General features: G+C 35.8%; 1 protein-coding gene across 18 annotated transcripts in view; it reads left to right on the plus strand.

Annotated features, from left to right (window-relative positions):
• The window catches only part of ADGRL3 (adhesion G protein-coupled receptor L3), a 497,188-nt gene that overhangs the window by 213,016 nt on the left and 270,328 nt on the right, over positions 1-13,844 (plus strand). For 14 of the 18 annotated variants that reach the window (XM_047091224.1, XM_047091225.1, XM_047091226.1 and 11 more), the window contains 2 exons: positions 322-336; positions 2,458-3,258. In XM_047091224.1, the coding sequence (XP_046947180.1) occupies positions 322-336; positions 2,458-3,258 (816 nt within the window). The remainder of the gene's footprint in view (positions 1-321; positions 337-2,457; positions 3,259-13,844) is intronic. The other 4 variants (XM_047091229.1, XM_047091235.1, XM_047091237.1 and 1 more) reach the window with 1 other exon arrangement.

The raw sequence follows: 13,844 nt of genomic DNA on the forward strand, positions 1-13,844 counted from the left end.
TATAGTTTGGAATTGTATGTTGTGTTTTTTTGTTTTTTGTTTTTTTGTTTTTTTCAATCTTAGCTTGATTAACTTTTGCCTTACATTTTCCAAGTCTGTACTATATTTTTTTTAAGTTTATAATATGGTTGCTTTTTTAACAAATAATTTTACTAGGGAAATGTTTTTTTAAAAAAAACATTATGTTCAAAAAGCAAGTGTGAATGAAATAAATTATTAACTTTCAGTTTGGAAGAGGTGAATAAAAAGTGCTTGGCCAATACCGTACCATTAATCTATTCTCTTTTCTCCTTTCTCTCTGTACTTCTCTCTCTCCAATAGAAGTGGAACAAAAAGGTAATTAAATACCTTTCATAAATTATATACTATTTATAGGCTAAGTTATTTAACAGTTTAACATTTAGTTAAAATAATTTTGTATTAATTCTTATCGATTTTATGAAAATTTATTTACTACTTCTGCTGCTCAACTTCACTTTAATCTGTTGTGATGACCAGTGCTGGTTTGATCCTTTTATCCTAAAACAGTTTAATCATGTAAAAATTTCAACCGTGCATTTTCTTCCTCTTTACTTTTAAATAAGTAGTTAGAAATCCGGTAGACGGTGATGGATAGTGAATACTTTAGATCTGTTTTTATTTCTCTACTAGATAATTTTCCATAGCTCTGGTGTGATTTTCCCCATTCCTTTAATTTTTAACTACTTGGGGAAAAGGGGAGATAGTTTTCTGAAATGCCTTATAATAAATTAATTTAGTTACCATGGGCTGATTATTAACAAACCTAAAGTTTATATGCAATGGTGACACAATGCCTATCCAATTCTTTATAATTATAGCCATCATATTAGAATCCTGTGAAATTCTTCTAATCATCAACTTTATTACTGAGTATAAATTGATGATGGCCCTTTATCTTTGCTATGGAAGATTTTGGTAGCCAACTTTGCCCTGAAACTTTTCATTTCTACAAAAGTAAAACTTTGGGCACTTTAATAATATACTTTCCTTTTTAATAACCTGCACATCCTAGCTGAGTTTTATCTTAGATTGTTTTCCATTGGATCCAGGCTTATAGTTGCTGTTGAACACCTAATCACTAATAACAAGAGAATAATACTTTAATCATTAAAATATGGGTCAACATCCAAATTCCTTATGCTTTCTTAATTGCTCTATCCAATACAGTTCTAATCACTTCAAACATAACAGTGGACTGCATGATTATTTTTCAGTGTGTTTTCTTTGCAAAAAATACTAGAGCAGTGTTTCCCATAGCAGGTTCAACAGAACACTACACTTTAAACAGGCTCTGTGGAAGGGGGCTCCACGATCAAATTAGTTTGTGAAATTTGCTCACCCCCCCTCACTTCTGCCTTGGAGATTCGCTAATGCACTAAAGCTATTCAAGTCTCTGCCACAATTCTATTTAATATGATATTTCTTAAACATATGGCTAAGGATCCCTGTTTTCTTTCTGTGTAATATCCACTTGAAACAGGTGCTTCAAGGACCACTCTCTGGGAAACATTGCTTTATGGTCCCTTCATTACAAGCCAGCCAAAACTTCTTACCACTATTCACAGAATGCGCTACTGAATCATACTAAAAATCAAATGAATCAGATAATTCCTGCCCATTTTCGATCTGAAGTATGAGCAGCAAAATATTGTAGCAAGTAATCTTGTTTTTTAATGTTCTTCTCATGTAACAGTAAAAGGTACATGTTTTTAAGTTCCAATACTACTGTATTTAACAGGACATTTTTAACTGATTAAAATCTAGATCTTGGGTTCTTCTCTGTAACCTTTCATCTTTTCTTCTTATTCCTTCTTTCCTTTCTTTTTCTTCCTTTCTCTTTTTCCTCCCAGTATCCATCCATCACTCATTTTTAATTGTATGGGTTGCATGCTCTGTGTGTGCTATAGAAGCTTTAAGAGTTTTTTTGCTAGAAGATTCAGTGGCCTGTACTACAGGGCTTTGCTTTTCCTTTATTATTATACTCATTTACTATTGGATTTATATTTATTTCTTAATGATAAATTATTGAATGGCTAATATCAGAGTGAAATCAATATACATATATTTAATTTCCAAATAAGATAAGTAAAAATATTCTATATACACCTTTGTATTTGTAAAATACATAGACGTACATCACATCTATATATGTATATCCAAAAATATTGTATAACATGTTTACAAAGGTAAAAATCAAAGGAAAACACAACTACTCATGGAGAGGCCACATTTTTCAGCAGATGAAATCAAAATGATTTTGAACAAAAGTCAAAATCAATATGTAAGACGGTTTGCATACTCAGAAGAATGCAGCAAAATAATTAAGTGGTGGTGGGTATCTCTTGTTAGAAGTACAGTCCATTTGGTAAAAACTAAGAATATGTGACAATATTAAAATTAATATATTTATTATTGTAACTCTTTCCCTTCCAACAGTTTTTCTTTGCCCTGGACTACTAAAAGGAGTATACCAGAGTGAACATTTGTTTGAATCTGACCACCAGTCTGGGGCATGGTGCAAAGACCCTCTGCAGGCTTCTGACAAGATTTATTATATGCCCTGGACTCCCTACAGAACTGATACCCTGACTGAGTACTCATCCAAGGATGACTTCATTGCTGGAAGGCCAACTACAACCTACAAGCTCCCTCACAGGGTGGATGGCACAGGATTTGTAGTGTATGATGGAGCTTTGTTTTTCAACAAAGAACGCACCAGGAACATAGTAAAGTTTGATTTGCGGACTAGGATAAAGAGTGGAGAGGCTATCATAGCAAATGCCAATTACCATGATACCTCTCCTTACCGATGGGGAGGCAAATCTGACATAGACCTGGCAGTGGATGAAAATGGGCTCTGGGTGATCTATGCAACAGAACAAAACAATGGTAAAATTGTCATTAGTCAATTGAACCCTTATACTCTACGGATTGAAGGGACATGGGATACTGCATATGATAAAAGATCAGCTTCCAACGCATTTATGATTTGCGGGATTCTGTATGTGGTCAAATCTGTATATGAGGATGATGACAATGAGGCCACAGGGAATAAGATTGACTACATTTATAACACTGACCAAAGTAAGGATAGTTTGGTGGATGTACCATTTCCCAATTCATACCAGTACATAGCGGCTGTGGATTACAACCCCAGGGACAACCTTCTTTATGTTTGGAACAACTATCACGTCGTGAAATACTCTTTGGATTTTGGACCTCTGGATAGTCGATCAGGTAAGTTTGACTTTTGATGATACTCAAGGGGGAAATATTTATAGTTTGTTTTCAATAAGTTTCTTGTACATATGATTAGACTACCTTTATTGTCTTCCTTCTGGCCTATGTACCTGCAAATTGTTCATTGTCTTTTTGTCTAAAAATGTTGTCATTAATCACTTTCAGCTGTTAAAAAAAAAGGTATAAGAAACTTTCTCTTCTTTGTGTAGCTTAGTCTCCAATCTTAAGCCCTTCTTTGAAGGACATTTTTATTATCAGCTGGTTAGCTCTTTGTGTAGGGAAGTGCACAAAAGCTTTGCTAAAATAGAATGCCATCCTGTCTAATTAATTGTGACATGCCCTCTCCACTTGGAAAAATGTCAAGGGCTGCCTTGATATGATGCTTCAGGAGCCCTACGCCAATATATTCACTTTGCAGACAGCTTTGTATATGACCACTCCTATTGGGAACATTGTCAGTTCGAGTGTAGATATGTCTGAGTGTACCTAATTGGACGTATACAGAAAAATGTTTATAACTGGTAAATAGAGGAAAAAACAGACCTCAATTTTGTAAGAAACAACAAAGCAAAACACTATTTTGAGCACACCACAAATAGTTTTTAATTTCAATTATTTACAATTGTCTTTTTCCTCTCTAGGACATACTGTTTCCTTTTAATATCGTCTAAAGATTGTGACAAATTGCTCTATTATCTTAAACTTTTATTTATATAACTGAAAAGAATTATCTTAGTTTAGAGATTCAATTATTTTAACTACCAATAATGCTCTTCTTCATGATAAAGTGTAATGGAAAACTAAGGTACAGGTATCTGAATTTTGATAGTAATATAGCAGTTCATAGATTATATTCTGTCTTTCAGTGTTTACATGTTAATATTACTTATTTTCTGCATTGCTTTTACCATGCTTTTACTAGCATGCCATTCTGCTTCCTAACTATTTCATTATATACATATCTTCTTACACAAATAGATTCCATATGGCCAGTGACCTTTGCCCATCCTTTATATATATATATATATATATATATATATATATATATATATATATATTACACTAGTATATATGTGGCATATATAAAATAAAGGGTTAGTAACTCTTTGTTGAATAAGTGGATGAATGAATGAATGAATGAATGAATAGCTTTCCACTTCTTATTCTGATAGAATGAGAAATTAGTTGGCCTTTTCTCTAATCTGAAAGGCCTTGGTCAGTGACAGCAGTTCTTTCCATAGCCAGCAATGCTGGTATTATATTGAACTACCTCTTATGGAAGGAGAAGCCTAAATATGCAATAGCAACAAAAGCAACTTCTCCTTACTAAATCCTCAAAAAATCTACTAGACCTAGTACAGTACCTGGCTCACCCCTGTATAGGTAAGTTTTTTTTTCAATTCAAGACACCCTTCAGGTGAAAACCTAAGCAAGAATCAACCATCTGCAGTACTCTGAGAAAATATTTTTTTCATAGCTGTGATATTCTTGAATTAAAATCTATATCTTGTTAGTGAAAACTCTCTGTGTGGTTCTTAGCCTTTTCTGACGTTTAAATTACATTAGACGTAATTTCTAATTGCCTCCAAAGAAATAATAATTCATATTTTGTGGTTAATCAGTGAAGAAGGGATGGTAACATACTTCAAATTTTATTTATAGAAAATATTATACATTATTTTTATATACAATAATGAATAAGTTATATTTAATTAGCATTCTAGATTTAGATTTGATGAATTGAATCAATTTCTTAGCTTTCTAACTTATCCTTAAAGAGCAAGGTGATACCATAGTCTCATTTTAGATGCATGACACAAAGATTTTTCTAATGCACAGTAATAAACTCATATGTGTGTATACATATATAGGATAAGTCTTTGTAATTGTGGACATAAGGAAAAGTACACTATTTCATTTGATGTTATGTGTCTGTCTCTTTATGGGAGTTAAAATATGAACTATTTTGCCCAAACGTACTAGTATTCAGGTTTGTTAAAAGGATGATATTAAAGTGGTAAACATTGAGAAATGATAAAGTTCAGCTTTTGAAACAAATTCCTAACTTATGCCAGGAGATTCAGTTTTCTCTCTTTTTATAAGACAATAAAGGCCTTGTCTGATTTGCAGTGAGTAAGATTCCATCTATGAAGACCTTGTCTGTTTTGCAACGAGTACGATTTCATCTGTATTAAATTTGTAAATATAATCGCAAGAAATATTATCAATTTCCATGCATGAATGCTGAGATTGAAAAGCTAGTATTTTGGTGTGGACTTACTGCAGTTTAAAGGTGAAAGAATAACTGTTAGAAGTAAATTTTATGCATCGTCGGTGTGGATGTGAGAATTTCAATTAGCATTGATAGAGGCTGTTTGTCTTACTCCTCACAGACAGTTTCAGGTGGGTGTTTTTCTTTAGTAAATTAGGCTGACATTTTTCAAAGAAATTGCCTGTAGTAAATTCTTACTATGGATCTTCTTACATGTTTATGTACAGAAGCCAACTTCCCATGAATATGTTAGGGTCAAGAAGTCTAATTCTGAGTTTGTAATCTGAAGCGTGTTTGCTGTTGCCATCTGTTGGAAGCAGGCTATTTTTGCTCTAAATCAATGAAAATTCACACTTCTGAAGCTTTTATGCAAAGGGGTATCTGTGCTCTACTTCTACTAAATATCACTTTTCTATACATTGAAAGATCTGGGTATTAGAAGTTAAGGGGCAAACATGTTCCTCTTGTATATATAGCAATCCTTGGGTGAAACGTCCACACAAGTAGCATGCAGCTCTGTACAAGCCTGGGAGTCTGAAGGACTTGGGCTTGAATTCTGCCTGTGGTATTGACTGTGGACACATTGCTCAGCCTCTTGGTCTGGGTTTTCTCAACTATAACATGGAAAAAATAACACCCACCTCTGGAAATTATTGTTAGATTTTAATGAGACGATCTATGCAATAACAATCAAACAGCTGCACACCAACCCTACAAAAATCATTTCCAGCCACATTTTCTAAATGAGCAAACTAAGTCACTATAACTCATATTACTCAAAACCTGCCCAGTGATTGAAGGGCAGCTCAACTCCAGATTCATGTTCCCTCCTGTGACACTTGTCGTGGAAAGTGTGTTTCCTGAGGCTGTGTCGCCAGATTTGTTCCTCTGGTGGAAGCGACCTCAGTATCCCCACAGGCCAGGCACTCTCTAGATGCAAATCTAATCTGTCCTTCTCACTGTAAGATTGCTGTAGATGTGTGCTCTAAAAAGTTGTATCTGTTCTTCAACCATGAAATCAGATGCATTTTCTTTTTTAACAAGAGTCCTTTTTAAAATTTTGAAATGGTAAACTTTAAGGAAGAATATCAAGGAAAATGGTATCTCAGAAATATCCTAAAAAGTAGCTTCAGAAGTCATTTCACTTTGCTCCCTTACTTTTCCCAGCACCCATTCTCAAAGGGCTAATCCCGCTGCCTCTCGTTAGGGACATTTGTTTGTATTCTTTTTCAAATGAAACCATCCTGGGAATGGTGGTAGGTGAAACAGGTTGTTTTCAACCATAGCCATTTAAATTAATTAATTTTATTTTTTAAACTTGTCTTTCAAATGCTCAGTTGTTAATTTTAAGTGAAGTTTCTCCTTGAAAAGTGCTTTAATGGGCCTATTCTTCTGGGCAAAGTTTTAAAATGCTTCAAACTTGTTCTCCTTTCTGCCTAAAAACATTTTCAAAACTGTCATCATTTATTCTGCATTATATCAATGCAAGTTTGCCAGCATTTTCTGTAGTTTTCCAGCATGAATGTAGTGGAAAATGAGTCCGTATTTATTCATATTGCTATTCACGTAATTTATACCTGCACATTTTGTAAAAACAATTTTTAATAATAGAGTTCTGCCTCAAATGGTAAAGAACATACAAATGCAAAGAATTTCCAGCTTATAAAAAGCTTTTGTTCCAGAACTAATGAGATTTTGATTCACATTGAAATAATCTTGCTGATATAGCTTCAGTCACTTTGGTTTACAGGTCTTTATAGAGTGCCTGGTAAATAAATAGTGGGTGCTCTGCCAAGATTTGTTGAATGATTTAGGAAATACAAGAATGCATTAAAATACATATTAATATTTGGAATATTATGAAAATAAGAATATTAGTCCTAAAATTTGTTTAACTAGATTACATGTATGCATGGGGTGTCTGGGTGGCTCAGTCAGTTAAGCCTCTGACTTTGGCTCAGGTCATGATCTCACGGTCTGCAAGTTTGAGCCCCGCATCGGGCTCTGCTGACAGCTCAGAGCCTGGAGCCTGCTTCAGATTCTGTGTCTCCCTCTCTCTCTGCCCTCTCCCATTCGTGCACTCTCTGTCCCTCAAATATAAACATTAAAAAATTAAAAAAAAAAAAGATTACATGTATGCAGGGGCACCTGGCTGGCTCAGTGAAGTGTCTGGCTCTTGATTTCAGCTCAGGTCATGATCACCGGTTGGTAGGTTCGAGCCCTGGTTGGGGCTCTGCACTGACCGCTCAGAGCCCACTTGGGATTCTCTCTCTCCCTTTCTCTGTGCCCTTCGCACAGATTCTCTCTCTCTCTGTCTCTCTCTAAATAGACTTAAAAAGGAAAAATTGCACATATGCTTCTCAGGTTGTCATCTTCACTCTTTGCCGCACTCTCCTATAATCTAGAAGTTTTATGAGTCATCCCAGTTATTCCCCACCCCCACCACCTGCACCCAGCTTCTTCCCTTCTTCACGAAGATTATATTGAGCTTTGGTAACCTAAAGGAAGTTGAGCAGGTGTTAAGGAGAGGTGCCAAAGCACATTAACACCTAATGCGCTTTCTTTCAGAAGTAATTAGAAGAAATTAAAGTCACTAGTCTTAGAAGAGGGAAGAAAGTGAGCAACTGTTCAATGACTTTCACATTCAGAACGTATTCTCAAATTTTTCAGTTGACGAGTTCCAGGATTTTCTTCAACTCAGAGAAAATGGAACGTGTGGCATATTCAGAAATGAGTAATAATCATGCTCTGTTCAAAATACATTTTGTCTCAACAGCTGAATCAGTTCAGGGCATCTGTATCAGAAATGCTTGTAAGCATTAGCACCTGAGTATAAAGTAAATGCACAAGTGAATGCAAAAGTGCTTTCTCTGTTCTTTTCTGAGCAGAAAACCAAACCTAGAGCTATCAGATCTAGAAATTTCTTCAGATGCACTTTTAACTAAGCCTTTATCCTTCCTATCTTATAAAATTCAATATGAACTATACATTCTTCACTGCTTTCAGTTAGCTGTTTTGTAAGATAGACATTAAAACCCTCCAAACAATACTAAGCTGTTTCACAGGTTATTTGAATGATTCTCAGGTTGGCATTATAAATAATTTTAGAACTACCTGAATCCTGATACATGCAGTGTGGGGGAATCAGTGGCATCACTTCCCTTTAGCTGTTATAAGTGACATACAGACTGACTTTAACTCTTTAGTTCTTTGTCACAAACTGCCTTGTGCTGAGTCCATTATTCATTAATGACTGGCAGTGGAACATGGGACCTTTTTGTTGGCTTTTCCAGTTTGCTTCTAAACTGTCCACAGAACATCTATACTTCCCTTGTCAAATATACAGATGTTTTCCAGTATTTTCTACTAAAGAAGGAGGGAGTAGATTTAGGTTGACAGTAAGAATAGGCAGAGAAGCTCACTTCCAAAAATTTCCTAAAATCAGCATGCCTAACACATCTCAAAGTCTACTGGTTGAGATTTAGTGAAATACATCAAACAATCAGAATGAACGACAGAACAATAAAGACATGTAGTTACTGTCTTATGCCTGTTCTTCTGCTTCCCTAACACAATCCATATTTTCTTGAAAGCCATTTCAGATTATGTAAATGTATCCATTCTTATATATGCTGAGGATAATAGAATCTAAAACAGCAACAAAAAGCCTACACATAACAGTTTAACAATGCAGATAAGGTGAACCTTCTGTCCTTATAATATGCTAATTAGGTGCATTTGTGTCTCCAGTAAAAGCTGTGACTATGTAGTGATGAATAAGAACTTTAAACACACATGACACCTCGTTAAAATGTAATTTTCACATCATATATCTGAGCCCTTTACTTTGACAGCTGAGTAATGTGAGTGCTGGGCAGAGAATCTTGAGCATTTTGAAACTGTCACGTGTTTAATAGGTAGCTGAATTCGCTTCCTGAACGGTTTAGTTAAATATGATGCACCCTAATCACAAAACAGAGCCTGAAAGTAGTGTGATCTTAAATCAAACTTGTCCTGAGCCTCTGGGTTATGATTACTTCACAGTTCCACTTGAGATGCCACATTGTCTCTAAAGTTTAATTTACATCTATCTTAGTAACTGAGTGAACTTTACAAAAAGAAAAAATAGTCAGCTACTTGTTGCTAATTTCATCCCAGTCTGTATTTTTATGCATCAGCTGTTTCCCTGTCTGCAGAGGAGCCCCCCTTCTTCCTCTCAATGCTGCTTCATTGCCTGTAGTGACAGCTGCTGCCTGAAGGGTGTTGCTGCTGGTGATTTTTCAGGGAGCACAGCCAAAACTTGCAAAATTTGCAAGAGCTATTCCGCTGCCGTTTCACACCAGCCGAATTCTCTTGTGTTTGTTTTTACTTTTCTTGTATTTTTCTGTCTTCATAATTGAAGGTTAAACCCTTTCAGAATGACACCTTTTGCTTCTCAGGCTCTGAATATCAAATCACAGTCCTGTACAAAGCAAAACTTGACCTGCCTTTCTACAGCCGATGAGTCCAGTGTTAGCCATTAATCTGATGTGTAGAAGATAAGATGCCGAGGATAAAAAGGTTCACAGATGATACTAACTTATTATATTTTTTTCCCTACAGAGTGATGTCCCTGATAAATGTAGCATTATTAGAAGTGTAATCAAAATCATTTCTCCATGTAACACACAGTCATAAAAAGATGACTTGTGAATAAGCTTCCCACTCACACCAGCTGTCCCTTCTGTAGCCATTTCACTGCTCGTTAGCACATCCAGCAGAGGGCAGACAGGTGGAAGTGAAATAGTTTCGTTATCAGCACATCTCCTCAGGGTTGGTGATAGTGACTAAAATGAGATTTCTGATTATCCAAAGGTTCCGCTTCAGAATGCTCTGCTTCCGTCCACAGTGCCACGGATAAACGAGAATTGATTTTGTTATAAAGTAAAGTCTGACATTTGCTTTATTTCTTTGTGTTTTGTTTTGTTTTGTTTTGTTTTCAAATTTTAGATAATGTTCAAGTACTTGAGAATAGAGTGACAATCAAAAGTACGAATATAAGGACCAAGGTATTTCCTTCTTAATGGCTTTTCCATCAGGAAGCCTAATTCTCAAATTATAGTGATTAATGACCAAATAATTTAAGATACATAAATGATAGGTAAAATATATGCTGTATAATTTTTGGGAAGAAACATGTCAGATTTTCCTGAAAACAAGTGGAGAACATTTCCCTTTTATTTGCTTAATAAGAACTCTGCCTGTTTCTCGTTATTCTCTTCAGTAGTACAAATTCATGGGCAAACTTTTTGCATCCACATATCTCAGGTAAGATACAAATTAAAATTATCCAGTCCTTTCTCTCCAAAGTGTCTTGTGATGGAAATATTTTAGCCTTAAAATTTAGATTTTCAGAAATAATGTTAGAAAAAACAATTCTACCAAATATACACAAGCATGAATGAAATGTTAGGTATTGGTTGATTTCATGACTTAAATTGATCTTTTTTGCTATTTTTTTGAAAAGATAAGAAATGTCTTTGAAGAAACTTTTCCTTTGAGAAAAAAAGAAAATAGCACTTTTATTTGGAAACCTGTATTTAATAAAAATATAAAACAGGGGCGCCTGGGTGGCGCAGTCGGTTAAGCGTCCGACTTCAGCCAGGTCACGATCTCGCGGTCCGGGAGTTCGAGCCCCGCGTCAGGCTCTGGGCTGATGGCTCGGAGCCTGGAGCCTGCTTCCGATTCTGTGTCTGCCTCTCTCTCTGCCCCTCCCCCGTTCATGCTCTGTCTCTCTCTGTCCCAAAAATAAATAAACGTTGAAAAAAAAATTAATAAAAAAAAAATAAAAAAAAATAAATAAAAATATAAAACAGACTGATTTTTAAAACAGTAAACTTTTCAAAATCTATAATAAGATTGCCATATAGCAGACGTATTTACATATTAAACAAAATATTTAGAGTTTTATATTTTATAGAGAAGCCCACCAAGAGACATAAGTGGTAATCGTTTGTGGAAAGGAAGCTTGAAAGTGGAATTGGAAATACTAAGAAAAAGCCAGAGATGAAATTCATCCACAAAATCTGACCTGCTGTAGAAAGCAGAAGCAGGAGGTCAAAACTGGGTTTAAGTCAGAAGACCAATAATTGATTGGCCCTTCTTTCCTTCCTTCCTTCCTTCCTTCCTTCCTTCCTTCCTTCCTTCCTTCCTTCCTTCCTTCCTTCCTTCCTTCTTTCCTTCCCTCCCAGCCTCTCCCTCAGGAAACAGGTCTTTAAGTATAGTTGAGGCCAGGCATTGTGCTATGCTCTGTGGCTACAACTATGAACTATGACCCTATCCTCACAGAGATTACAGAATATTAAAAACAAATTAAAAGAAATAGAAAAGGGGGTGTCACAAAAATAGTAGCATCACCTACTATTTACTGAATGTTCTCTTTTCTTGCCATTTACTTAAATTATCAAATGTAACCCAAACAAAAATCATGCAAAGAAAGCACCATCTTCATTTCCAGATGAAGAGATTGAGGGTCAGAGAAGGGCAATAACACGAACATCACATGGTCCAGGGTTGCGGTTAGAATCCTAGTCTGTCTTTCTGCTATGTCCTTTAGCATCTGGCAGTGATTGAAAGGAATACAGGTACCACAGCTAAGGAGCAAGGCAGAAGGCAGGGAGGCATAAGGAGCAAGGCAGAAGGCAGGGAGGCAATATACATGTACTAGAAGGTAAGTAAAGCAGCTAAGCTGAAGTAGAAATGCAAGGCAGCAAGGACGCACTGACCTTCAGTTAGAGTAAGGACAAGAGACAGCAACTGGTACCGTAGGGGACTGTCATCCCCACCAAATTGCACTAGGTTTCACACACACACTTTCGCCCTTTAAAAAATGGTCTGAGGTACAGGTGAGGAAACTAAGTCTCAGAAACATAGTCACCTGGCCAGGGAATCCTGTAATGTAGATTTCAAAGAAGCTCAGGTTTATTTGACTGAATCATGGAGCCACAACATCTTATATTTACAATGGAAAAAAATTATAATGCACACAAGTATCCAATAAAATGTGATATAATGGTGCATGGATATGGTGTGGGAGATATGTATGTGTGTTCTTGGAAATGCTTGAGGAAACAGATGTAATTATTGGAATATTGGAAGAATTAGAAATTTTTGCAGAAATTCTGAGCAATTAGAAGGTCCACATGGAGATTTGGGCTTTTATTAGATTTAATTAGATTTTTTATTAGATTTTTATTAGATTTATTTTTATTTTATTAGATTTATTTTTTATTAGATTTAATTCTAGTTAACATATATTATTATTTCAATTTTTATCATTTAGATGTATGGCTAGCACAACTTTTAAGTTTTCTATAAGTAAGATTGGCAAAATGGTGAAAAGCAAAATGAAGGAAGAAAGAAGTTAGGGAAGAGAGAAATAAAAGGGAAATAAATATTTTTTTGTTTCCTAAAAATGAATGGACAAGGGGGGCTTCTGGGTGGCACGGTTGGTTAAAAGTCCGACTTCAGGTCAGGTTATGATCTCATGGTTCATGAGTTCTAGTCCCGCATAGGGCTCTGTGCTGACATCTCAGAGCTGGGAGCCTGCTTCAGATTCTCCCTCTGTCTCTCTGCCCCTCCCTTGTTCATGCTCTGTCTCTCTGTCTCTCTCTTTCTCTCAAAAATAAAATAAACATGAAAATTTTTCTAAATGGACAGGAAATGAATGAGTTCCCTTTTCTCAAAGGGAAGGTGATGAAAGAACATGCCTTTAAAAATGTTAAAAAGCTATTTCCAAGATTGATTTAATTACCTTAAGTGGTTAAAGATAAAATAAAGGACCAAGTATGGAATGCTTATACCTCTATGGTTGGAATGTAAATTGTCATAACCATTTTGGAGAGCATCTTGGCAATATCTGGTAAAACCCTTATTTAAATGATAGGCTTATTTTGTATGTTAGCATATCTATTTCTAGGTTTCCTCCCTAGAGAAACTTTCATACTTATATGAAGACAGGCTTGTACAAAGGTGCTCGTTATAGTGCCGTATAAAATAACATAAAAGTGGATTATACCAGACCGTCCCTCGTTCCATGTAAGGGTACAGGGCATGATAGGAAAGGATGACAGAGAGGCTTGCGTGCAGTTGCACAGGTGTATAATAAGCAACTGGAATAGAAGGCATGAATGTGACAGCTATCTGGCTGGCACCAGAGACTTTAAAAGCCCTGGTCAGTGTGGATGGCAGAGTCCCACTACCATCCACACTGACCAGGTAATGTGATCACTCCTCCCTTAGAACCTGATACATCAAATCAACTGTTGGTACC

This window comes from Lynx rufus, unplaced genomic scaffold, assembly GCF_022079265.1.
Source record: "Lynx rufus isolate CCGP_SWC_20201006 ecotype Redwood Valley unplaced genomic scaffold, mLynRuf1.p SCAF_3, whole genome shotgun sequence".
Classification (NCBI taxonomy): Eukaryota; Metazoa; Chordata; class Mammalia; order Carnivora; family Felidae; genus Lynx; species Lynx rufus.